The 26,090-nt window shown below is 33.9% G+C and overlaps 1 protein-coding gene across 7 annotated transcripts in view; it reads right to left on the bottom strand.

Moving 5' to 3' along the window:
* The window catches only part of LOC118183735 (golgin subfamily A member 5-like), a 96,488-nt gene that overhangs the window by 44,053 nt on the left and 26,345 nt on the right, over positions 1 to 26,090 (bottom strand). For all 7 annotated transcript variants that reach the window (XR_015039664.1, XR_004757285.2, XR_015039665.1 and 4 more), the window contains one exon: positions 23,863 to 24,082. Coding sequence is in view for 4 of the 7 variants with exons in the window: in XM_035353331.2 (XP_035209222.1) it covers positions 23,863 to 24,082 (220 nt within the window). In the remaining 3 variants the exon portion in view is untranslated. The remainder of the gene's footprint in view (positions 1 to 23,862; positions 24,083 to 26,090) is intronic.

Below are 26,090 nucleotides of genomic sequence, written 5' to 3'. Positions count from 1 at the left end.
CATAAAATCAAACTTTTTCTGAAATGACATGCCATTTTTTTTTCCATATTTTGATTCTATGACTCAAATTTTGCCAAACTGCCAAGTTTTTGTAAAAATTGCACAAGTAGTTTTTAAAAAATTAGATCTCAAAATGTTAGCTTCTCCATGTTAATTGAGTTTGGTATATATATTTATTAATATCTCTTTTTTTATTAAACTTACTTGATTCCTTCTCCCAGAATTTAAAATTTAGGCTTAATTTGAATTTAATTCGCAGATTTTTTGCGATTTATTTTTAAAATTTGCATTTCTAAATATTTTTTATAAATTAAAAAAAATTATTATAACCTACAAAATTTTTATCATCTTAAAGTAGATGTATTTCTAGGCACACCTGCAAAAAAATACGTACTATTTGGGATGTCAATGAAAAGCAAACTACATAAAGGAAAAACTTTTTTTTATTTCTTTTTTAAATCTACATTTCAAGCCATTTAGGAACGTTATTTTTTAAAAATGATATCTTTTAAAATGATGGCCATTATTTGTCGATGTACTTTTGTAGGTTCTCATAGAAGCACGTCATTACCCGATGGATCATTTCTTGAGGAATTGCGGCAATTTCTTGTCTTATGGCTGCTGTTGCTTAACAAGTAAATCATAGGTTCGAAAATCTGAGCCGACACTTTTTAAAAACACAAACATTTATTTTCACGACATTTCTAATTCTACAAAATCTTAAGTGCAACTAACTATCAAACAGAAAAGCAGACGTAGACGTAATGATGCATCATCTGGGCACGTGATCCTCGTGACAGACAAATTCTTTAGGGTTGCCACAGAAAGGCAGTGTGTCGCCACAATTCTCCCACCTTTTGAGTGGATGGCTATACACTCAAAACATAAAACTTACATCAATATAAATGATGGTTATATAACAAAGAAAATTACTTAATACTTAAATCATATTACTTGGAAACAAAATTAATACTGAGGAATAATACAACAATAATAGCACAAAAATTAATCATAATAACTCAAAGACATAAATTACATTATTCGTGATTTTACAACTCTACCACTACTGGTGGTGAAAGGAACTTGCTCATTTTGAGTATTATCTATTATATTATCCAGTTCCAATCTAAACAATCTCTGTATTGGTCTCAAGAACTCTGAATTATTACTTTTTACAAGAGCAACTCTTATGTTGCCATCTCGACCAGGGATCACTCGAATAACGCGTGTTAAATTCCAATATGCACGGTTTTTATTTTTATCCTCCAGCAAGACAATTTCTCCTACAGAGAGAGGTTTATTTTTGTAATTTCTGGTAGACTGCTGTCTTAACTGCCCTAGATACTCAGAGCGAAATCTCACTCTTAACAATTCTCTCATTCTCTGGAGATACTTCGCTCTTCTATTCATTTTTTCTTTGTCCACATTGTCAATATCAGGTACACCCGACTGTGGAGTTTCATGCAGAAATTTTTCTGGAGTTAAAGGCAAGGGATCTTCGATATCATCAGACACGTACGTAAGTGCTCTTGAGTTGACAATTCTTTCACAATCACACAAGACAGTGAGTAACTCTTCATAACCAAGAGAAGCACGACCTAAAATTTTTCTTAATATTTGTTTTACAATTTGTATTAAACGCTCCCACCATCCACCCCACCAAGCGGCGGATGGAGGATTAAATTTCCATTGTATTCTCTTTTCAGCAGCCTTAGAGCAGAGGCTGTCCCAGTCAATGGTTTGCAGAACTCTCTCTGCACCCACAAAATTTTTCCCATTATCGGAATATATGGTGGTAGGGCGTCCACGACGTGCGATAAAACGCCTTAAAGCTTGAAAAAATGATTCAGTTTTTAATGAGGTAACCAGTTCCTTATGGATAGCACGATAAACCGCACAGGTGAAGAGCACAATATACGATTTTCGTCCATCCTTTAAATGCAAGGGTCCTGCAAGATCACACCCTACGATTTCAAAAATGGCTGAATCACGAACCCTATCATTTGGTAAAACGCCTGGGACTGTCTCACCTCTTTTAGCCTTAAATCTCTGACATGTTACACATTTTCTTATACAGTTCCTTATAGTTTTACGTGATTTTAAGATCCAGTATCTTTCTCTTAAATGCGACATCAATAATGTAGTACCCGCATGCAACAAATCTTTGTGTGCACTTAATATCAATAATTTGACTACTGGATGCTCAGAAGGTAATATGATGGGGAACTTAAAGCTGCTAGAGTCGTCACGATAAGCAACATTAGACTTAGCTCTTATTAGACCCTCTCTATCGACAAATGGTCTGAGTCGTCTTAGCTTATCATCTGTTTCACCATTAAACGACTCTTTTTGTATTAATAACATTAAAGCTATTTCTCCCCTTTCTATTTCAGATACAGTCAAATCCTTAGAATGGTTATTATTATTATTCTTACGTACATTATTATAAAATCTGAATATCCATGATAACATTCTTACAATTTTCTTAAATGATGAGAAATACTTATAGTACCATCCAATACAATTATCACTCTTTGCCAACGTAACAATAACTGTCTTACGTATTTCTGAATTAACCAAATCCTCATCTGGTTCATCATTAGATTTAGGCCAATTTGCCTCATCTTCCCGTAACCAATCAGGTCCCTCCCACCATTTTCGTTCTATTAATTGATCTGCATAACAACCTCTAGAAAGTAGGTCAGCAGGATTGAGACTACCAGGGACATGTCGCCATACAGTGGGGGAGGTCAACGACCTGATTTCCTGTACACGATTAAAAACGAATGCTCCCCAACGTTGATTTCGCTGTATCCAACTTAAAGCCGTCGAGGAGTCAGTCCAACAATGAATACGAACTTCATGTAGGCCAATATCATTAACAACTGAAGACAATAACCTAGAACCAATATTACAAGCAAGAAGTTCTAATTGAGGAATCATAATAGGTTTTAAAGGAGCTACTCTCGATCTTGCGTGTATCAAACTAACCTTCACCTTTTTGCCACTCTGTACTCTTAAAAAGACGCATGCACCATACGCACTTTTACTACTGTCACAAAATAGATGTATACTCACAGCTTCATTAATAGATTTGAGACCTACCCATCGAGATATTTGGATACTGGATAGCAAGTACAACTTTTTAAGCCAAAACCTAAACTTTTTGGTTAATTCATCGGGAAGAACATCGTCCCATTTAAGCCTTAAATTCCAAGTTTCCTGTAAAATTAGTTTTGGAATCAACATTACAGGAGCCGTATACCCTATAACGTCAAACACCTGATGAGCTACTGCTAAAACTAGTCTTTTAGTAACTGGGTCATCCAATTTTATATCTTGACTTATTTTGCAAGATAAGGTATCTGTAACTGTATGCCATACAAGGCCCAAAACAGACACATCTCCTTCTGTGGAGGAATCTTCCTCTGGCACAACACTTCTTATATTGGATTTCCAGAATCTTAAATTAAAATGACCCGAAGCCATAATTATTTGTGATTCATTTACAAACTTTCTCATTTCTATTTCTGAATCCATACTAGCCACACAGTTATCTACGTAAAAGGATGTTTTCAAAATCTCCGCTGTATGACTTAAGCTTTCGGGAACTACACACAAATGATATTGTATTGTAGCGGCCAATAAATACGGACTACACGTAATACCAAAAACTACCCTTCCATGCCGATACAGTTCAACTTGTTCTTGATTATCCCTACTGAACCAAATAAATCTCAAAAAGTCTCGATCTTTTTCCCTTATAGATATTTGCAAGAACGCTTTTTCTATATCTGAAGTGACACCAACGTAATTCTTGCGAAACCGATTAAGAATCGAAGGTATAATTTCTATTAAATTTGGTCCAGTAGATAAACAATCATTCAATGATGGGTAACCAGGCGAATGAGAACTTGCATTAAACACCGGTCTTATACTCGTGCTACTATTTTCTTTAACAACTGCTCTATGAGGTAAATAATGTACACCCTTATATTTATTCTTATCCAGTACTTTTTCAATTATCCTGAGTGCTAACCAGTTCTGGAAAATGTCTCCGTAAGCTTCAAAATTTCCCGTAGTCATTAATTTTCTTTTAGTACTTACAAGACATTTTTCTGCTATCACTTTGTTTTCGGGTAAAAGCGAGCTATCCAACACCCAAGGTAATGCTACTTCGTACCTTCCCTCTGAATTTACCGTAAGAGTCTCTTCAAAATATTTTTGCGTATCCTCCTGTAACTGAGTTTTGGTTTTACTTAGGTTCACCAATACCCAAAACATCTAACTTCCAGAGATCACTTATACATTGACCCTTCACTAACAGAGAAGAAATTAGGAGGGATGCAGTATTTATCGTAGTTGGCTCAGTGCCAGTAAATTTACCCATAACAGTCCAGCCTAATTGCGTATGCACCGCGCTGACGCCGCACGTAAGGGGAACAATTTTTCCACTTAGTAACTTACTAGCAAAATCCGCACCAATTAGTAATTTTATCTCTTTATCTACCTTATATGTACCATTTTCTAAATCACTTAATTTGATACCATGTGACTTAAGTTCACGTAACCACGAACCAAATGGGAGTTGCTTAATTTCAGAACAAATTTTGTTTTGACCAAGTACCTCTAATTTACACTTATATTTACTATATATATTTCTTACTTCAATAACATAGTTTTTATATACATTTTCTGAAGTCTCAACTCCACCAAAAAGAAATTGCTTAATTTTTGATTCACCAATACACTTACAATTTAACCTTTGAGCAACATCATTACATAAATATGATTTCATAGAACCACTATCATAAATTGCTCGTACAAACATTTCTTTAGAACCATTCTGAATTTTTACAATTAAAGTTTGAAGATATACATCTGATACCTTAACATAGTTATTAAGAATGCCTGTTTTGTTTTCTTCATTCCCTAACTTTGTAACACTTTTTGTTTTGTTAGAAGTCAAATCAGGACACATAATCACAAAATGTCGATTTTTACATAAGGTACACCTATGTTTAGCTATGCACTGATTTGCTCTATGGTTTTTCTTAAGGCACACAAAACAAACATTCTTTTTCTTAATAATATCTTTCTTGCATTCTAAACTCATTAAAGATGCATCTTTACAACTTTCAGACAAATGGGATTTTTCACAAAAAATACAAGTATCAGACTTTTTATACTTTTGAAAATTATCATTACACTTACTACTATTTGCATTAATTAGTTCACATGCAGTTGGAACAACAGGTTTTATGTCAAAAAACTTATTTTTCTTATTACTTACTTTATCAGAACCCAAAACATCACGGGTAAGTTTAACTCTAAATTCAGTTTCTACTTCCCTTTTTAGAAAATCAATTAATGACTCTAAATCACTCTTACCTGTTGTTTCAGGAGACATACCTCGTTGTCTTTCCCAAATTTGTATTAAATCAGCAGGAAGTGCTGATTCCACTAAAGGAAATAAAACAACTGCAAATTTATCTTTAGTTAAACCGAGTGTTTCCAATGAGCGTAGTTGAGTTTGCAACTTGTCATAAAGAGTTAATAAGTCTATCTTTTGTTTGTCATTGATTACCAGTTTTAATAGCTCTCTAACATAAATTTGAATTAAAACATTTTCGTTTCCAAATCGTTCTTTGAGATACTCCACGGCTTTTTCGTAATTTTCTTCCGTAGCAGGAAAACTCTCCACTATTGCTCTAGGCGCAGTCTCAGGTTTCGTAGATTGTAGTAGATAATGAAACTTGTCTCTCTTGTCGATGCGAGTATCTTCATGTATTTTACTAAACCTCGTCCAAAATGTCAACCACTTTCTGAAGTCTCCATCGAACTTCACCAGTTCGATCTCTGGCAATTTCTGTTTTGCGGCTGTAACTATTCCTGATGAAGAACCGCTATTCGTTGACCCAGTAGAAGGCTGTGAACACTTATCCTTTTTCCTGTTGGCTTTTACTTTCAACGTAGATAATTTATCGTAATATTCTTGAGCTGCACTAAATTCTCTTTCGTATTCTTCTTCAGTACAGCCTTTTTTCTGTAGAAGTTCCAAAAAAGAGTCATCCGTATTTCGTAAAGTTTTATACTTCTCTGAAATTTGATCTAAATAAATTTCTAAATCGTCCAAATCCGGAGAATCTGATCGTATCAGTTCATCTAACTTATTAGCTGTTTTCGTAAATACACTCCTAATTGCTTTCCGCTTCTGTTTTAGTGTTTCTAAATCATCCATGTTTGCACCTAGGAACTTCTCTTATTTTCGTAAATTATCAAGTGTCGAAATCGATAATGTCACCCTGTGACATTCATCCTGGCTGGCTCGCCAAATTTGTTGCTTAACAAGTAAATCATAGGTTCGAAAATCTGAGCCGACACTTTTTAAAAACACCAACATTTATTTTCACGACATTTCTAATTCTACAAAATCTTAAGTGCAACTAACTATCAAACAGAAAAGCAGACGTAGACGTAATGATGCATCATCTGGGCACGTGATCCTCGTGACAGACGAATTCTTTAGGGTTGCCACAGAAAGGCAGTGTGTCGCCACAGCTGCCTTTAATTCTTCCAAAGTCTGCGGACGATGTGTAAAAACTCTCGATTTGAGGTACGAGGCCGCACGACGAGAATTAACAACAAAAGTCGCAAGTAGACAAATCAGGCAAACGCGACGCCCAGCCGAGATCAGCCCATAAAGACACCACTTTGGGAACATTTCTTGAAGAAGATTAAGTAAACGACGAGTGGTGTGCGATGTAGCACCATTCTGCTGGAACCAAAGATGTTCTTGGTGATTATCGTTCAACTTGTTAACTTTTGGACACAGGAAATTGTTAAGCATATCAAAATATTGATCTACGTTGACTGTTACCATTATTCCATCTTCTTCGAAAAAGTAAGGACCCACACACCAAACTCAGATATTGCACACCAGACGGTAACCTTTGGACTGTGAAGTGGTCGCTCATGAAGTTCCTATGGATTATTTGCCGACTAATAAAGGAAATTTTGCTTATATACGGTACCCGATAGGTGAAAGTGAGCTTCGCTAGACATGAATACAGCACCTCGGGGAATGTTTTGAAGAATATCCGGCACGAATTTGTACGGGTTTCAAAATCTCTTTCACTTAATTCCTGCACCACCATCATTTTGTATGGATGCATTTAGAGTGAGTTGTGTAAAATTCTTCGAACACTTCTATCGGAAATTTCCAAAGAATCTGCATGCTTAAGAGCTGAATGCCTTGGAGACTGTTGTACGGAAACTCTTACTGCATTCACATTTTCTGGTGTACTTACTGTCCTTGGTCGGCCAGTAGATTTTCAATTAAGCGCAGAACGTGTTTCCCTGAAGTGTAAAACTCACTGACAAATCGTTCTTCCATCCGGAACCACGCCATGTCAGCCAACATCAAACTTATTACGGAAGGCATGCTGCTTCACTATTACAGATTCCCCATTTCTAATAAACTCCTCGACAACGAAAGCACGATGCACTCCGCTTCAAGCCATGTCGATAATTGACAAGTGCATACTTTTGTCTATCTAATGCGGCTGCATGCACAGTGTTGCCGATTTTACAAGAGCAACCACTATTTAAAATCCTGCCTACCATTTTGCCACACCCTGTACATGAATTTACATATTGGTATGTTTCGAAATTTGGCATATATGTTATAAACGGTAATTACATCAAATGTGGTTTATGCACTTTGTTAAAATTATTTGAAAGTATGAACAATGACTTCTTTTTCCACTCATGTAAAATGAAAAAAGGCAAAAGAAAACAAGTTGCTATAAATTAAGAATTTTGTTAAGTTCTTGGAACAAACTCAAAAAGATGCAAGAAGATAAATTTTTGAATTTCTCCATAAATTTTACACCAAATTTTACAAAATTTAATATTTTAGTAATAATTTGAGTTGTAGAATCGAAATATGGAAAAAAAAATTGGCATGTCATTTCAGAAAAAGTCAGATTTTGTGTCAGAATACCTATATTAGAACAATGCTATACACTGAAGTGACAAAAGTCATGGGATAGCAGTATGCAAATATACAGATGACAGTAGTATCGCATAGAAAATGTATAAATGTGAAGTGCTTTGGCAGGGCTTTCATTTGTGTTCAAGTTATTCATGTGAAGAGGCTTTGAGGTAATTATGGCCACACGACGAGAATTAACAGACTTCGAACGCAGAATGGTAGTTGGAGCTAGACGCATGGGTCATTCCATTTCGGATATCGTTAGGGAATTCAACATTCCGAGATCCACAGTGTCAAGAGTGTGCCGAGAGTATCTAATTTCAGGCATAACATCCAACCATGGACAGCGCAGTGGCCGACCACCTGCACTTAACAACCGAGACCAGCGACGTCTACGTACAGTTGTCAATGTTCACAGACAAGCAACACTGCATCAAATAACCGCAGAAATCAATGTGGGATGTGTCCGATAGGACAGTGTGGCAAAATTTGTCTTCCTTGGGCTATGCCAGCAGAAGACAGACTCGAGTGCCTTTACTGACAGCACGATATCGCCTGCAGAAACTCTCGTGGGCTCGTGAGCATATCGGTTGGTCCCTAAACGAATGGAAAACCGTGGCTTGGTCAGATGAGTCACGATTTCTGTTGGTAAGAGCTGATGGTAGGGTTTGAGTGTGGTGCAGACCCCACGAAGCCATGGACCCAAGTTGTCAACAAGGCACTGTTCAAGCTGGTGGTGGTTCCATAATGGTCTGGGCTGTTTTTACATGGCATGGACTCGGTCCTCTGATGTAACTGAACCAATCATTGACTGGAAATGGATACCTTCAGCTACTTGGAGATCACTTACAGCCATTCATGGACTTCATGTACTCAAACAACGATGGGATTTTTATGGATGACAATGCACCATGTCACCGGGCCACAATTGTTTGTGATTGGTTAGAAGAACATTCTGGACAATTCCAGTGAATGATCTGGCCACCTAGATCGCCCGACATGAATCCCATCGAACATTTATGGGACATCATCGAGAGGTCAGTTCATGCCCGAAACCCTGCCCCGTCAACACTCACAATTATGGACGTCTATAGAGGCAGCATGGCTTAATATTCCTGCAGTGGACTTCCGACGACTTGTTGAATCCGTGCCACGTCGAGTTCCTGCACTTTGCCGGGCAAAAGGAGGATTGACAAAATATTAGGAGGTATCCCATGACTTTTGTCACTTCAGTGTATATAAGTCTAATATATATCCCAAGTAACACTTTCAAGACATGAAAAACACAGTTTGAATTTTATCAATCAGCCGAATAGAACAGGAGATATATAATTGTAACTTTTTAGTCCAAAGGGACAATTTGCCCTGAAGGACAATCAATTTCATTTTGGCATTTTGAGTTGATTCACTATAAATGTCTGTTCACTTTTCAAATTGTTGCCACCAAATATTATCGCCCTGTGTTATTGTTAAAGAAATTAAATAATGAAGACTCTGCATAAATATATGTACGTTTCTCACATTAGAATAAAACAACGGTATCTAGAGCCATCAAATTTTGAATAATGAAATCTTCCATCGAATATGGGCATCTGGAAGCCCAAATTTGGAATTTGTTTCATTATTGATTTCATATTTCGTAACACTTCAACAAATTTTTTAACAAACTCAACAATTTCAAAGTGGGAATATGGCAACACTTCATGGGAGAAAAAAGAAAACATTTTTATCTCCAGCGTGCGAGACTGTGTATCAGAAATTCTAAAGCTTTGCTCATTCCAAGATTATTTTGCGGTATTGCTGTTGAATTGAATTTTATGGTTTAAGTGCAAAGAATATGATATTTCATAAATAAAGGTAACACACAAAACGTTAAAAAAAAAAGTCCCCTTTGAGCATAATGTAAAATGTGAAAGCTTTCAGATTTTTTACTTTTTATTTTATTTATTTATTTATTTTGAGAAGTGTACAAGCTTTCCATTTGCTTCTTCAAGAGTTGTTGTATTAAATGGCTGGATATTTGCAACATAATGCATTCATCAGGAATAACTACCTTCACTTCTGATGAATTCATTGTCATTAGTTATTTAGCTATCTGAGAATGCTGCCCAATGTGCATAACGGAGAACGACCGATTTTAAACCCATGAGGACAGAGAAATTTTACCTCAATTTTAATGGAGAATAACCCAAGGGACAGATCTGAGGGTCTCGCATCCCTCTTTCTCTACCACAAACCTTGAGTGAGGGTTTTTACTTCACCAGTATTTTAAGTGCTCCATGCTGCATAAACATTATGTACTCACAAACACATAAGCCTTCTCTGAGATTCGAACTATGAGCCTATGATACAGCAGCCAAAATACTAAACATTATACCAAATAGAGCAACAATCTTAGGGAGTAATCTGCCAACCACTGTATTTTATATTTATTTACTATTTATTGTATTTTATCTTCAATATTACTTGAACTGGTATTGTTACTAGGCAAGTAAAAAATATAAAATACAGAAAGGAAATCAAGGAAAAACATCATAGTTCTAAAATAACACACGGTCCAGACCATCGAGTAAACCACTGGTAAAATTTAGCAATTTTATGGTGCAAAATGTCATTATTAAAAAAAAATCTGAGGCAACGCTGTACGGAAAAAAAATCATTTTTGTCTCCAGCACGAGAGACTGTATATCGGAAATTCTAAAGAACATGATTTCAGATTTTATATCACGTCCAGAGGAGCATTTTTTTTAATGTTTCATGTGTTACCTTTATTTATTAAATGTTCTTGCACTTAAGCCATAAAATTCAATTCAACAGCAATATTGCAAAATAATTTTAAAATGAGCATATCTATCTTTAGAATTTCCGATACACAGTCTCGTACACTGGAGATATGGAGATGTTTTTTTTTTTTTTTTTTTTTTTTTTTTTCCTCCATTGCTCACTTTGAAATTGTTGAGTTTGTTAATAAAAAATTCGTTCAAGTGTTACAAAATATGAAATGGATAATAAAACAAATTTCAAATTCTAAATTAGGGCTTCCAGATACCCATATTCGATGGAAGATTAGGTTATTCAAAATTTGATGGCTCTAGGTACCGTTGTTTTATCATAATGCAAGAAATATACATATATTTATGCAGATTCTTCATTACATAATTTCTTTAAATATAACACAGGATGATAATATTTGGTGGTAACAATTTGAAAAAGTGAACCAACATTTATAGTTTTCAACGCAAAATACCAAAACAAAATTAGCTTGTCTCGGCTAATGCCGTTTGAGCTAAAAATACACTTCATTTCATTTTTCAAAGCATGTTTCACATCTTTGTTAGAAATAATTTTTAACTATACTTCTTTATCACCAATGTGATGATTTGATGCTGCATGCACACTTTAGCTGAACGATGCATGTTTTCACCTCTCTCTCACATAACACAGAATCGAGAACATATTATTATATACATTATGTGCTGTACAATGGGAGAATATTATGCTACTAACTTTATGTAAATTATACATTTTTGGGTTCATGTTATAATAAAGTGCTTGTCCTATTTGTGCATATGCTATATGAAAATGACCACTTCATGTTCATGTTAAATATATGCAGAATCCACCTCACGGATATATCGCAATAGTGTCAGAAGATAGGATTCGAACCCACGCCCATATTCAAGAAGCAGTATTTTAGAAATTCTTTCAACACCAACCTGACTAGTAATGCCGATCATTTTCATAATGTGAACAAAATTCCAACTGTACGAACTTTTTCTTGTTTATTTTGAGGAAGAGATCAAGTTTTGAAAAATTGTGTTGTGTCACCAGAAGAAAGAAAAAGGAGTTCAAAAGAATCTAAGCAGTGCTTTCTTAGTTTCGAAAGGAACTGCAGAACAAAAAACTAGCCTTTGCAATCAAAATGTTTAAAATGTAATTCTATGTATCATAACATATTGTTGCATGAAGATAAGAAAAAGTGGTACTACTCGGTTTCGAGGGCCGTAAAAAAATTGCAGCGAAAATGTATGCGCGAAAGCGCCAAATCTAGTAAACACGCCCATTTAACAGGGTGCCAAATCTCACGTACGTGCTGATTTCAGATTGTGTAAGTTTATATAGTTCTATATTTCTTAAGACGCCATTGAAATACTAGTTTAATTTTTAATTACTTTTTTTGATACCCTATGGATTTAACAATTTGGAAATTGCCTATGATGAAAAGTCTGTGATAGAATTTTGGGTAAAGTGCAGAATCACCCACTGCTTGATGCGTTTTTAAGAATTGCACATACTCGGTATCCATGTACACATCGACTGCAAGTTTGTTGATCTGGTAGTATTTTCACTTAAAAAAAAATCCCAGAATTGCACAAATATGGCACTGCACACACCCTTGACTTTATCTGTGTACACATCGACCTATTGTCACTTAAAAAGTAAAGAAAATTGACAAAATTCCAATTGTTTTTACCCTTGTTAAAAGGGGCAAAGAAATAAGCGGGTAATTCTGCACTTTACCGAAAATGTTTTCAAAGAAAAGGCATCATTCATTATGGAAAATTATGCTTGAATAACCAACGAGATGACATTATGCTTTAGCGATAATGTCATTTGGTAGCGAAATATTATATGAAATTAAGCTTTCATCTAAATTAAAACATCAATATTTAGATAGTTATTTACTATTATACTTCCTTTCTTGCGTTATGGTTGCCGCAATTACTTTTGGCAGCACTGGCATCAACAATAGTTTGGCGATTTTTTACGGCCCTCGAAACCGAATAGTACCAGAAAAGTTTAATAAGGGAGAAATAATTCTAGAATAACAATAGAAGAATAATTCTAATGACGCAATTGCAAAGATTTCTTCTAAATATTTTAATGCGAGTCAAGAAGCTATAAGTGAATTAGTCAATGACTTGGTAACTGGTTTTCAATTGTAAATTAATGCAGTAGCAGATACAGGCACGTAATTAACTGTTGTTAAGTTTGATATTGAAAGATGTAGTACAGTCAAAAGTCGTTAATTCGGACACCCATAATCCGGACCTCAAAGCTAAAAACTTTCTGCGCATGCGCCGCGCTGACACATGTGCATAGGCGTTTACGCGTGCGCGTAAGACCTTTTACCACTGCGCATCTGAATGTGCACAAGCGCAGAATACCTTTTTTGCGTGCACGTCTTATGTATAATAGACGGTATAATCTAAAATTATCTAATTATCTATTTCAATTAATGTTGATGATTGCGTTGTTCCTTAATCTTCGAATTGGATCCGGCTTATTATTTTTTGCAGACTGTAAGAGTAATTTTATAAAAGTAAACTTGAACTTTCAATTATGTCAAATAGAATTTCCGATTCTGGAGCTCCCAAAGGATCGTACAAAACGAAAGTATGTTTCGATGTCCATCAAACAAAAAGTGGAATTGCTGCAAAAAATTGATAAATACATGAAGAATGTGACAGAGAGGTTAGTGAAAACGAAAAAATTTCGATTGACAAGTTAGTCGGTATTCTCGGCACAATTAACGGGACTTGAACAGCGGAACTTTGTAACTGAACAAGAAATTGTTTCTGTTTATAGAATTAAAGAGAAAGTATTATCACATAAAACGAAGCAACTTAAAACAACTTACATTGAAATAAATGTTTAATAAAGTAAACAAATAAATATTGAGCTTTTTTTTTTTTTTTTTGTAAATTTTGATACCCTTTAGATTATAATTGTTCTTTATTTCATAAATTAAGGTTTCATATTTTTAATTTTAGAATTTCTGCATGCCATCTTACGAGATTTAAACTGATGATCTATAATCCGGAAAAAATCGATAATCCGGAATCGCCGAAGTCCCGACGAGTCCGGATTAAGGACTTTTGACTGTACAGCACATGGAAGTGTTATTCTCCCGTCAGCTCTGGGACAACTTTTAAAGGCTCCTCTCATTAACTTACTTTTATCAAAGTATTCTGAAGATGCTAAATTTTAAGTCACCTATTTTTATAACAAGTACAATGGCTAATAAGTTATGCAATTATTTATTTTTATCATTAAATCCTTTTAATGAGTTAAATAAAGATGATAAACGAAAGTTTAATTTTTAATCCAAAAATGTAAATATTACTAACGATAGCTTGGTTGAAATATTTTTTTACGAAACTGAAAATTTTGACGAAATATTTACCACGATGGGGAAAACTATTAATATTAAATGTATTGAAACTATTAAGAAAACAATAGAATGTCATGCTCTGCTACACGAAAAGACAGGTAAGAATGACTCAAATGTAGCAAGAGACAAGATTATTGTGCTTCAGATTCAGAACTGTTTCAGGTTCAACAAATGAATAATAAATCTTTAAAAACATGCTGGTAAGATGCTAAGATTAGAAGTAATAATTTTATTGTTATTGATAGCTTTTTGTATCATAAAGATAAGATTTTAGGAGAAAGAGTTGGTTGTTCCAACTCAGTTTGTGATGCACTGAGGACAATGTTTTTGTTGTTTAACACTTTGGATTAAGAAATGTTACCACAACTTTTCAGAAGACTCTGAACAAACTTCTAGGCAACTATAAAGACTACGCAGATTCTTATATTGACGACGTAATTATATTTTTCGATAATTGAAATACACGTCTGGAACATTTTGAAGAAGTCTTAAGTATGCTAGAAGAAGCAAATTTCACTGCTATTTTTTTAAAATGTGACTTCGCAAAGCACAAAATCAAATTTCTAGGACATACAGGGTGATTCGCTACCAGATCAACAAACTTGCAGGGTCTATAGGGAATACAGAGAAAACTTGGAACATAGGAATGCAGGGTTGCAAATGCCATAGTTGTGAGCTGCGGTGCAAAGAAACACAGAAAAAGAACAGGCACAGCAACATATTAATTGAACAGAAAACATTTTATTGAAAGGTTGTACTACAACAGGTGTTGAAAATTATGACCTGTTGTCTGGCAGGCTTCACAGCTGTGCTGCATGGAATTCTTATGTTCTGGAAAATTCCTGGAATGTCATGTATCCTCCTGGCAGATATAGATAATCGAGCGACGAAGTCTTCAACTGAAGGAACAGGCATCTCTTTACCAAACTCTTTATGTGACTCCAGAAGAAATTCATGCATGATTTTTAGGCCCGGTGATCTGGCAGGCCAATGAATCAAGCCACCACAACTTATCCACCACTATCCATAGGTTACATCAATGCATCAGCGGATATCAGTCGTGTAATATGAAGAAGCTCCCTCATGCTGGTACCACATGGAGCAGCACAATGATGGAGGAACATGTGCTGTATCAAGAGTTCGGGGAGGACTTGTTGCAAGAAGATCAGGCATACCCTACTGTTCAAAGGACTGGGCAGAAGGTATGGTCTAATGAGGTTAATATTCAAGAAAGCTGACCCAAACATTGACCAAGAAACATTCTTGAGTTAGGCGTGGTTGCATATAATGAGGGTTCTCCAAAGCCCACACATGGCGTTATGCTGATTGAAGGCTCCCTCATGTGTGAAGTATGCTTCATCTGTGAACAGTACGGACACAGCAAATGTGTTGTCTGTAGCACTCTGTTGCAGAAACAATGTAGCAAAAGTCCTCCACAGTGGATAACACTCAGGTTCTAATAAGTGGACGCAACGAAGGTTGTATGTGCTCACTTGGTTTCCTGCGAGTATCCTCCAGACAATGGATTGAAATAAACCCACTTGTTGGACTATTGCTCGAGTACTTGTATTTGGATTGTCTTCTGCTAGAGGTAAAACCGAATCCTCACTGCCAGGTGTCTTCGTCATTCACTACTGATTCATTGTAGCTCTAGCCTTATATAACCTTCTGTTCACGTTTGCAAAGGTTGTGTGATGTGAAGCATGCCTGTTCTGGTAACATTTCTGGTACAAATGCAGAGTGGTGTGCCCATTACCATCCACAGCTCAGCAGGTTGACCAGTTCATCATTTAAATACATGTTTATGATCAGCACGATGAACTGGTCAACATGATCAGCATGCTAACCAGTTCATTGTTTGAATACACGTTCATCCTACTACTCAGGAAATGGATTGGAAATGATGACTTCTAGCAGGAACACTGTTCATGCAATCTTGAAAGGAGGAATCTTCCAGAATGTACAGAATTCAATGCAGTGCTGCTGCCAGCCTACCTGATGACTTCTGGTCATAATTTTGAATACCTGTTGTAGTACAGCCTTTCAATAAAATATTTTCCGTCCCATTAATGTATTACTGTTTCTGTTCTTTTTCTCTACTTTGTATCATAGCTTGCAACTAGAGTATTTGCGATTTTGCATTCCTACATGATTCCAACTCATCTCTGTACCCCACACACACCTTGCAAGTTTGTCAGTCTGGTAGCAAATCACCCTGTATATTTGGTACTAGTTCACATCAGCCTGACCCAGAAAAGGTTGAAGCCATACAGAATCTGTTTCGAATGTACTTGAAGCATAGTTTAATAATTGAACTTCTTTTAACAAGCAACAGAATAATTTTATTCAAATAAAAGGATATAAATATAAAAGTATTACTTTTAATACTGAAATTAATTAAAAATTTTGGAAGAATAAAATGTATGCAAATTTGATATATAATGTAACGAATTTTGATGTGGTTTCTTAAAGTTTTTATTATTTAATTTACTTTTAATAATTAATTATAATACATGACAATTTTTAATGAAAAAGTGATCAAATTAAAATCCAGTGTATTATTTCATGGCATAACTAAAAGTAGAAATATCAAATTCATATCAAGCTTAGTAACATAACAATGAATTATGACTTCATTTAATAGCACACAGTAAAATTATTCCTAAACAGCAAACATAAATGCTGCTTTTCAAAAGACTTCTAACATACTTCTGCCCATTTACAAAACAATTACTTTTCACTTTTTAACCCTTTGATTCGCGGTGGTCACGCCCTGAAACCACCAATTTTCGAATTTTTTTCTCTTCCTTCCGAAATTTTTGAGTGAAAATCAATTGATTACTGATCTTTTACCTCTAAATAACACAAAATGACTTCAGAATCATACATGTTTTAGGTCTTAGTACTTCAAATCGGATGCTTTTTAAAATTCGTTTTCAATGAGACAAAATAACTTCCTTTTATTAATATAAACAACTTTAAATTTCAAAAGTTATTCATGGCACATCATGATTTCTAACATAAACAATAAAAAATAGCAATAATTAAACTGCATATATAAAAACTATCCTCTATATGTATGACATTTGCTTTGTGGTTTCAGGGCACGACCACTGCCCCACTAGAGCATTGTGCCACAATGCTCTAGAGGCTCGGTGGTCGCCGGTCATGGACACTTAGCCGACAGGACACTTAATTGACACCAGTTAGCCGACAAGACATTTAGTCGACAGGGACACTTAGCCGACATGGACACTTAGCCGACAGGACACTTAGCCAACAGGACATTTAGCCGACAGGACATTTAACCGACACGGACACTTAGCCGACAGGACATTTAGCTGACACGGACACTTAACCGACAGGTCATTTAGCTGACAAGACACTTATCCGACAAGGACACTTAGCTGACAGGACATTTATCCCACATGGACAGTTAGCCGACAGGACATTTTGATGACACATAGAATTAGCCGGCAAGACATTTAGCTACGGGACACTTAACTGTCAACACATTTAGTCGACAGGACACAAAGCCAACAGTAACATTTAGCTGACACGTACCCAATAATTATTCAAACTTACTATCTATCAATTACAAAATTTCTAGACTTCTCCATAAGTTCAATATTTAAGTTATTTTTTCACTATCAGTAAAATTCATTTTTCGATTCTTAAAGATCTCATATATACTTTTAATTATTGTGTTAATTTAGCATTTCTTTATATGTATCCATGGACCAACCCAAATGGGTTTTCTCCCTTGCCTTGGCGTATTGCCAGCTGTCACCTTGACCACATCTGGAGCAGTAGGGAGGACTTGCAGAAGCTTAACAATAGTTGGCTATTGCAGCGCGTATAATTTTCAAGAAAAAGCTGGTGATAGCGCCTCATTTCACAAATTAGAATTTTTAGATATTTTCATTTTTGAAACTGAGGTTGATTTTTAAAAATCTAGCATTTTATCAATCATAATTAATGTTCTAAATAATTATAAAGCTGTTGCATGCTTTCAGGTCTGGATATTTTTTTAGCTTTTCCTATGCTGTAAGGAAATTTGTATATCCTTTTTTTAAAAAATATTTTAAATCTGAACTAATAGAAAAAATTCAAACAAACAATTTTCTCTTACAAATTTTATGCTTTTTATTGGTGTGAATAAGTAAAAAATACTAAATTCGAAAAAATGGATTTTGAAAGTTTTTGCTTAAAATTCTTATTTGAACTGCTTTTTTAAAATTAAATCTGAATATCATAGCATAATATTCTACAAAGAAATTTTATTTCAATAATATTTCATAATACATCATAGTGATTAGCACTTTTAACACTTTAATAATTTTTAGACATTTATTCTAATGTTAAAAAATGTATTTAACCGTAATAATTAATTGTGCTAGTATTTTATAGTGATTATTTTTAAAAATTTATGTCTAGTTCTGCTTAAGTTTTCTTATTTATTGTTAATTTTTTTTTATTAGTCTAAAGGGGTGGTAGCTCAGAAAAGCTATTAGTTTCGAAACGGCATTTGGCTTTATTTCACTATAAATGTCCGTTTCACTTAGCAAACTGTTGCCACCAAGTATTATCGCTGTGTATTATATTTAAAGAAATTAAATATTGAAGAATCTGCATGAATGCATGTATGTTTCTCTCGCACTGTGAAAAAAAACAACAGAATTTAGAACCATAAAATTTTGAATAACGTAATCCTCCACCCAAACATGGGCACCTAGATGGCCTAATTTCGAATTTGTTTTAATCCATTTCATATTGTAACTTTAATGAAGTTTTGATTAACAAACTCAACGAGTTCAAAGCAAGCAATGGCAACCCTGTACAGAAAATAACATTTTTATCTTCAGCGCGGAAATTATAAAGATATGTCATTTTCAAATATTTTGTGATATTGTTCTTGAATTGAATTCTATGTGGTTTACTTGCGAAGAACATGATGTTTAATAAATAAAGGTAATACGCAAAACGTTACAAAAACGTTCCTTTGGGCGTAATATAAAATTATATTGCTAAGTGCTTCCAGAGTTTATCTTTTTTCCCCTCATTACACTCAAAAAATTTGTGCTCTGAATTTTATGAATTACTAAAATAAATAATCATCTTGTAATGTTAATAATTAATGATCATATAATCAAATAAATGATCGTCTTGTTATTTTATAATAATTTAAAAAACTACTGACTGAAAATGCTCATAAAATCAAAGAAAATTATCAGATCTTGTTTAATTTTATCTTATTTGTTTCAAAACATCATATGCTATCAGTATTATTTTACTTTATTTGTACACAAAAATAAGTCCATAAGTTTTGCATTTAGAATTTTTACCATTTTTCTAAAGTAAAGAAATTTATACAAGAATTACGCTTGAAAAAAATGTGCAAAATGCAGTAAAAAGTGCTTTTATGAGATATATTAAATCTTGTTTGCAAAAACTGTGACTTTCATAATCTCATCACTTATACAACGTATCACATTTAATAATTAAAAACAGTTATGTGATACAAACGCCATAGGTTTCCGTGTTAAAGTAAGCCAGATCATCCCTACTCTTCCTTGTGGACATGTGGGCGACGCACGCTCCGCCCACTGGGTTAGTCTATCTCTTATAAGGTCCATGTATGTATCGTGCTGTTTGGTGTATATTGGCGAAATTGATAAAGAGCTGAAATTTCTCGTCAGGAAATATGAATGAAATTTCGAAAGGAAAAAAGAATTTTTTTAGCTAAGTACGGCGGTCACTTATATACATTTTAATGTGAGATCATCAAAAATTATCCATAAAACTTCTTCATTTAATCAACTGGGTTCTTTTGAACACTTTGACATCGTTAATACATTTTTTTGTTTACTTAATGATATTAATTTTCCAATCTTGCTCTTCCAAATGCTTTCAAATTTTTAATACCTTTACGTTTCATTACTATTTTACAAAATCACATCCTGTTACATTCTTTCCCTTACAAAATCGTTTGGTCCTCCCACTAATGAAATTTCCTTTCCCTGTCATGAAAAATCTGAATAATGCAATAAAATTATTGTTATTCTTGAATTATACTTTTTTTGGAAACATATGGTGGTGAGGGTTAGTTTAGCACATATATCTTATTTTGTTATTAAAAACAATTTTAAAAAAGTGCATTTTTAAGACAAGCAAGGCTATAATTATTTGTGACCTCTATAATTTGCAGTTCATGCCACAATTCTTGAGATAAAAATTCTGTAACATTTTATTGACCACGCCTCTCACTTAAAATACTTACTTAGGTTAATGTTTATGGCCCTAAACTAGTGCATAATGCTTAATTTAGAAGTAAAATATTCTTTAAGGTTTTGTTTTATTAATTTTTTTGAAATTTCAGCGCTTTTTCAATTTGGCCAATGTACACTAAACAGCACGATACATACCAAAAAATGCTAAATTAACACAATAATTAATAGCACATATGAGATCTTTAAGAATCAAAAAATGAATTTTACTGATAGGTGAAAAAAATGACTTAAATATTGAACTTATGGAGTAGTCGAGAAATTTTGCAATTGATAGTTTAAATAGTTTTTGGGTACGTGTCAGTTAAACGTCACTGTTGGCTTAGTAACTTGTTGACTAAATGTCTTGACAGGTAAGTGTCCCGTAGGCTAACTCTCTGTGTTGGCCAAATGTCCAGTCGGCTAACTGTCCATGTCGGCTAAATGTCCTGTTGGCTAAGTGTCCTTGTCGGCTAAATGTCCTATCGGCTAACTGTCCGCGTCGGCTAAATGTCCTGTCGGCTAACTGTCCTTGTCGGCTAAATGTCTTGTCAGCTAACTGTCCGTGTCGGCTAAATGACCTGTCAGCTAAGTGTCATGTAGGCTAAGTGTCCGTGTCGGCTAAATGTCCTGTTGGCTAACTGGTGTCAGTTAAGTGTCCCGTCGGCTAAGTGGTTGTTGGCTAAGTGTCACGGACCCGGTGGTCGCGCCTTGAAACCACTGCTCTTCACAATGGCGTTTGCTTGCTTCTCGAATAGGAATGTTTATTTTTACCCGGATATAGATAAGGGGTTTTGAAATCACAGAGTTATTTTATTACTAAACAATACATGCACCTGCCCAGTAAAAAGGTCTTTCTTTTCCAGCAACTTCAACACACTTGCTCCCCAAGCTAGTATTGTGATTTTATAAATTCTTTCCTGTGGTTTAAATTTAATGTACATATACTTTGCTGTAATAAAAAATAGAAATCACATAAAGTTTTATTTAAATAAAAAATATTTTCTGAAAATTTTGGGACGAAATACGAATAAAATAAGTGTGAATGGGAAACGAATGATTCGTATCAAAGCCCAAAAGACTAAGCCCCTCCTCATTAACATAAAAAAACCCACAAATTTCATGTGCTAGATGAAAAAAACTAAATAACGCTGGACATATACCAGTTAAATTTAGATCCAATCAGTGTACATTTTCTAGCACAAGGAAGAAACCTCATAGAAGAAGATACATGTGGCGAAACGTGCAATGTGGGCATGCATGTACCAAAAAGACAAAACATGCTTTGAACAATGTCACAAAAAATATTTGTTCTTTGAAATTTAAAAAAAAAAAAAAAAAAAAAAAAAAAAAAACTGAGTCTTTTTTTTATCCTTATTGTACTGAGTTTTTTAATCCCTGTAGCCAAACGTCCTTATTATGTAGGTACTTTCACTGCTATAGAAGAATTACATAAACATTTATTTTTAAATTTTTTCTGACGATTTACTTTGTAAAATAATGTAAAAGGGCCCACCAGCTCACCAGCAGCCGAGCGGTAAAGCCGTTGAACACTGGTAGTTCGGTCCGAGGTTCGAATCCCGCGAACGGGCTGGCTGCATGGGTGTTTTCGTGGTTTTCCCCATGTGTAACGTGTATACGAGCCAGTTTCCCTTAGAAAGTCCTCCACGAAAGGCATCCCTCCCCTTAGGCAGATAGCCCTAGTGTGCTTTGCCATAATTAAATACACAACACTACACACAAAATAATGTAAAAAAATATATATATTATATATTATGCAATTCCTACATGCATTTTGTTTTAAATTCATAAATTTCGTCATTTATTGGAAACACGCACGGAGAAAGGTAAGTTTCAAGTCCTAAACGCGCGGTAGTTTCACAGTGTGACCACCACCCACAGAACAATGGGCAAGAGTAGTTTTTTTTAAATTCATATATTATTTGTCTCTAGGATCATAATATTCAATTTCTTGAGTTTTTAGTTAAAAAAATTATAAAAATAATATAGAGCGCGTCAAAGGGTTAAATACTTTACTTTTCATATACTGCAGAAGACTTATTTACCAACAACTTAGCATTTTGAAACAAAATTAAAATCCGATTAAAAAATAGCACTTGAACATAACATACGCTTTACATCAAATTTGAACATTTTCATTTCCTATAAAGTATTCCTACTGAGCAATTTAAAAGAATTTATACAGTGATTTCTTTGAAAAAATGGTAGTTATGGATTTGCCCATTAACCGTGAAAAGTTGGTGGAGATCCCACAAAAATTATGCTAATGATTCCAGACAGAATTTAGAGGAATGGATTGCTCTTTATTTAGTTAGACAATCACAGATTAATCTTTAATTAATTAATCAACAGATACAACTTAAGAGTATGGCATATTAAAAAAAATTGGTAATGCAGTTTACTACTTTTAGCTAGTTATTTTTCAGAAAATAGTGCTAAAATTGATTGTTGTTATTTGAATTTGAAAACAGTGTTTTAGTGGTGCTATCCAAGAAATAACTAACTAAATGAAACATAATTACCAAAAAATTTAATAAATATCAGCTCAAGTTCTGAGACTATCTTATAAACAAATTTATTAAAAACAGCACCTAAATCCAGCAGCAGAAAATCCTAAATGGAATTTAAAAGAACAATAACACTGTCACCTTCTTTGTGAATTCGGCATGACATGAATTTATTTAAATATGAAGTTAAGTGGTGTTATATGTTCCACTACATTTTTTTATCAAGTAGTTTGCCATTGTCTTTCAGTGTTTTAGTATGTGCATCAGTAAAACTAGTCTTGTAACTTTGAAAATCCTGCACTGCTTGCTGCTCCTGAATTCAAAGGTAGGTCCTAAATTTTAATCATTTTTTTCAAAATGCTAAAGAAAAACAGAGAAATACAGTTAATTTATAAACTTCTTTACAAAAACTAACCGGGCTTACTGAGTTTACAAAACCAAAGTGAACATTTTAAGAGTGTGTTGCAGCATTATGCTTATATTGAACTAAACTGCACTGTTTGGTGACACTGTCAAAACTGGTCAACAGAAAAATATGTTAGTACTGAAACAACATGATCAGTACAAACTAATTTATAAATTATACTCTAGAATTAGGGAAAAAAAAAAAAAAAAAAAAAACTTAGTCTGGCATAGATTCTGAATAAAATTTCATCATTATAATCTATGTCAAATTAAGTTTTTTTTTGGGGGGGGGCTAATTTAAAATTTTACATTGGCATGTTTCCCTGCACTTAATTAACCATACTTAGCAATTTATGGTTAGCAACCAGATCATACAAAAGTAATGATTCTTTAAGAAATCCATACTATGAATTACAAAACTACTACTATAAAATCCATCTACACTTAATTTCAACTTAAAACAGAGAGAGGTGATCATGATTATCAACTTACCTCTCATTTTCAGCTCTTAAACTCTCAATTATATTGCGTTTTGCTTGCAGTTCTTGATCTGCCTCTTGTAATCGTACTTTTAAAATTGCTAACTGAGAGTCTTTAGCATCCAAAGCAGCAATCATGTCCCGTTCTTTTTCTCTCAATTCTCGAACTAACTTGTCATTCCCAGAAATCTGAGAGTTCCAATGATCTAATTTTTTGGTCATCCTCTTCATTTCTAAAACATAATGTAATAGTTTGTAGGTATTAGTTTTTTTTTTTTAATCATAAAGTAAAATATTTTCTTGAGGTAAATAAAATTAATTTAAATAATTCTTACTGCTTTTATTCAAGTATAAAATGATAATGTTGAACTCAATTAAAACTAAATTAAAAGCAAAAATCTCAAAAGCAGGCAAAAAAATTAATTTTGATAAATTATTAAAAAATATGGACACAACTCTAATACAATAAAATAAGATGCACAGAGAAAAATAACTTATTTTTTTAGGCCGGGGGAAGGAATAAATTTCTAAATCATAAATTCAGTAAAAGATTATTGAATTTTCATCATTATTCATATCTCCACTGAACATTAACACTGTTGCTAAAATTATAATCAATCTTACAAATGCATGAAGTTCTCTAAAAAACGTTTAATCCATAGGTAGATATGGGTCACCTCTGAAAAATAAATTTACTTCTTAGCATAAATTTCCTCACTTCAAAACATGTGTTTCATAAAAGGAGCTAATAAGCTAATATTAAAATCGATTTAAATCAAATGACTGTTAGAGAAATCAAATTTATTTAATTCTTATGCATAATTTAACAAAGTGCACAAAAGATTTACTAGACAGTGAAATTAAGTCAACTGAAATTACACCAGTACTTATTACAATTTTCTTCTCAACAATATTTCATAAATTTAGACATATTTTATACAACAAATAACTACATATGATTAATTATATTTTAATACGATGAATACTAAAAAATGAAAAAAAATATGCACATGTCATCAAAATCTGGACCTTCCTTACAACCCCAAGTGGCAATTTTTGAAAATACAGTAGAGTCCAGCAAACTCAATACCTTTTTAGCAACCTTTTAAGATATCTCTAGGCCAAACACACAAATATTACGTACAGTATATATAATTATTATTTATGCGTATGTCTTTCCTGTTCTGTTCAAAGATTTAAGTGTTCTTTTTCTGTAATTTTTGCATTATGCCATTAATTCTTAGAACTGCCTAATAAGTTTCAAAGTATGTTGTAATACTTGGCAACACTGTTTCTTTCGAAGATACGAAAAAGTCAGGTAGCAGCTGGCTCACATTCCTTTCTATTGTTGCAAAATGTTAGGAGACTTGGTCTGAAGCTTTGTGACTGCATCTTATTGCAAACTAAATTCACACCAGTTCATTGTGGGTATTGTTCCTCAGTTCACATCCAGGCATATAAGTGTTACATATTTTTGGGACCTTTTGATATTCTGTGAAATGAAAATATCATTTGAAAAGAAAAGAAAACAAACTAACGTTACAACTGAAATAAAACTAGATACCTTAAATAGCCTGGACAAAGGGGAAAGTGTAAACAAAATTGACATGGATTTAGGTGTTAGACAGACTACTTTGATAGGGAGAAAAAAGATGAGGTCCAAAATAGAGTCTTGGTGTAGGAAAAGAGCATGTACAGATAGTTTAAAGGAAAGAAAAAATATGAAAGGTGTAAATATAAAAAAGTGAGTGAGGTGCTTTATTTGTGGTTCAGGCAGCAAAGGGAACAATCATTTCCAGACCAATTTTACAAGAAAAAGGCCCTGAAATTTTATGATGAATTTTCAGGAGAGCCTGGATTTACTGTTAGTGTTGGCTAGCTCGACAGATGGAAAAAGCGGTATGGCATCAGGCAGTTAAACGTCTGTCGGGAAAAGCTATATGTTAGCTTGGAAAATGCTGCAATATTCAAGGATAATTTCCTCAAAATAATTTAAAAGAAGGGTATATCTGGAGATCAAATTTATATTTGTGATGAGATTGGTCTGAATTTTTTAATGCTACCTTCGGAAAAAAAAAAAAAAAAAAAAAAAAAGCAAGGAGAGAGTCACAATCTTGGATGCAGCAATGCAACAAGCACCCATAAGCTCAAACTAGCACTTATAGGCAAATCAAAAAATCCTCAGGCGTTTAAAAATGTTAAAAATTACACTAATAGGACCAAAACCAATCATGATCTTCC

This window comes from Stegodyphus dumicola, chromosome 2 (genome assembly GCF_044657685.1).
Source record: "Stegodyphus dumicola isolate Sdum_Otavi_A_Nest chromosome 2, ASM4465768v1".
NCBI classification, from domain to species: Eukaryota; Metazoa; Arthropoda; class Arachnida; order Araneae; family Eresidae; genus Stegodyphus; species Stegodyphus dumicola.
Note: the sequence above shows the minus strand (reverse complement) of the source record. Positions and strands in the feature narration are given on the sequence as shown.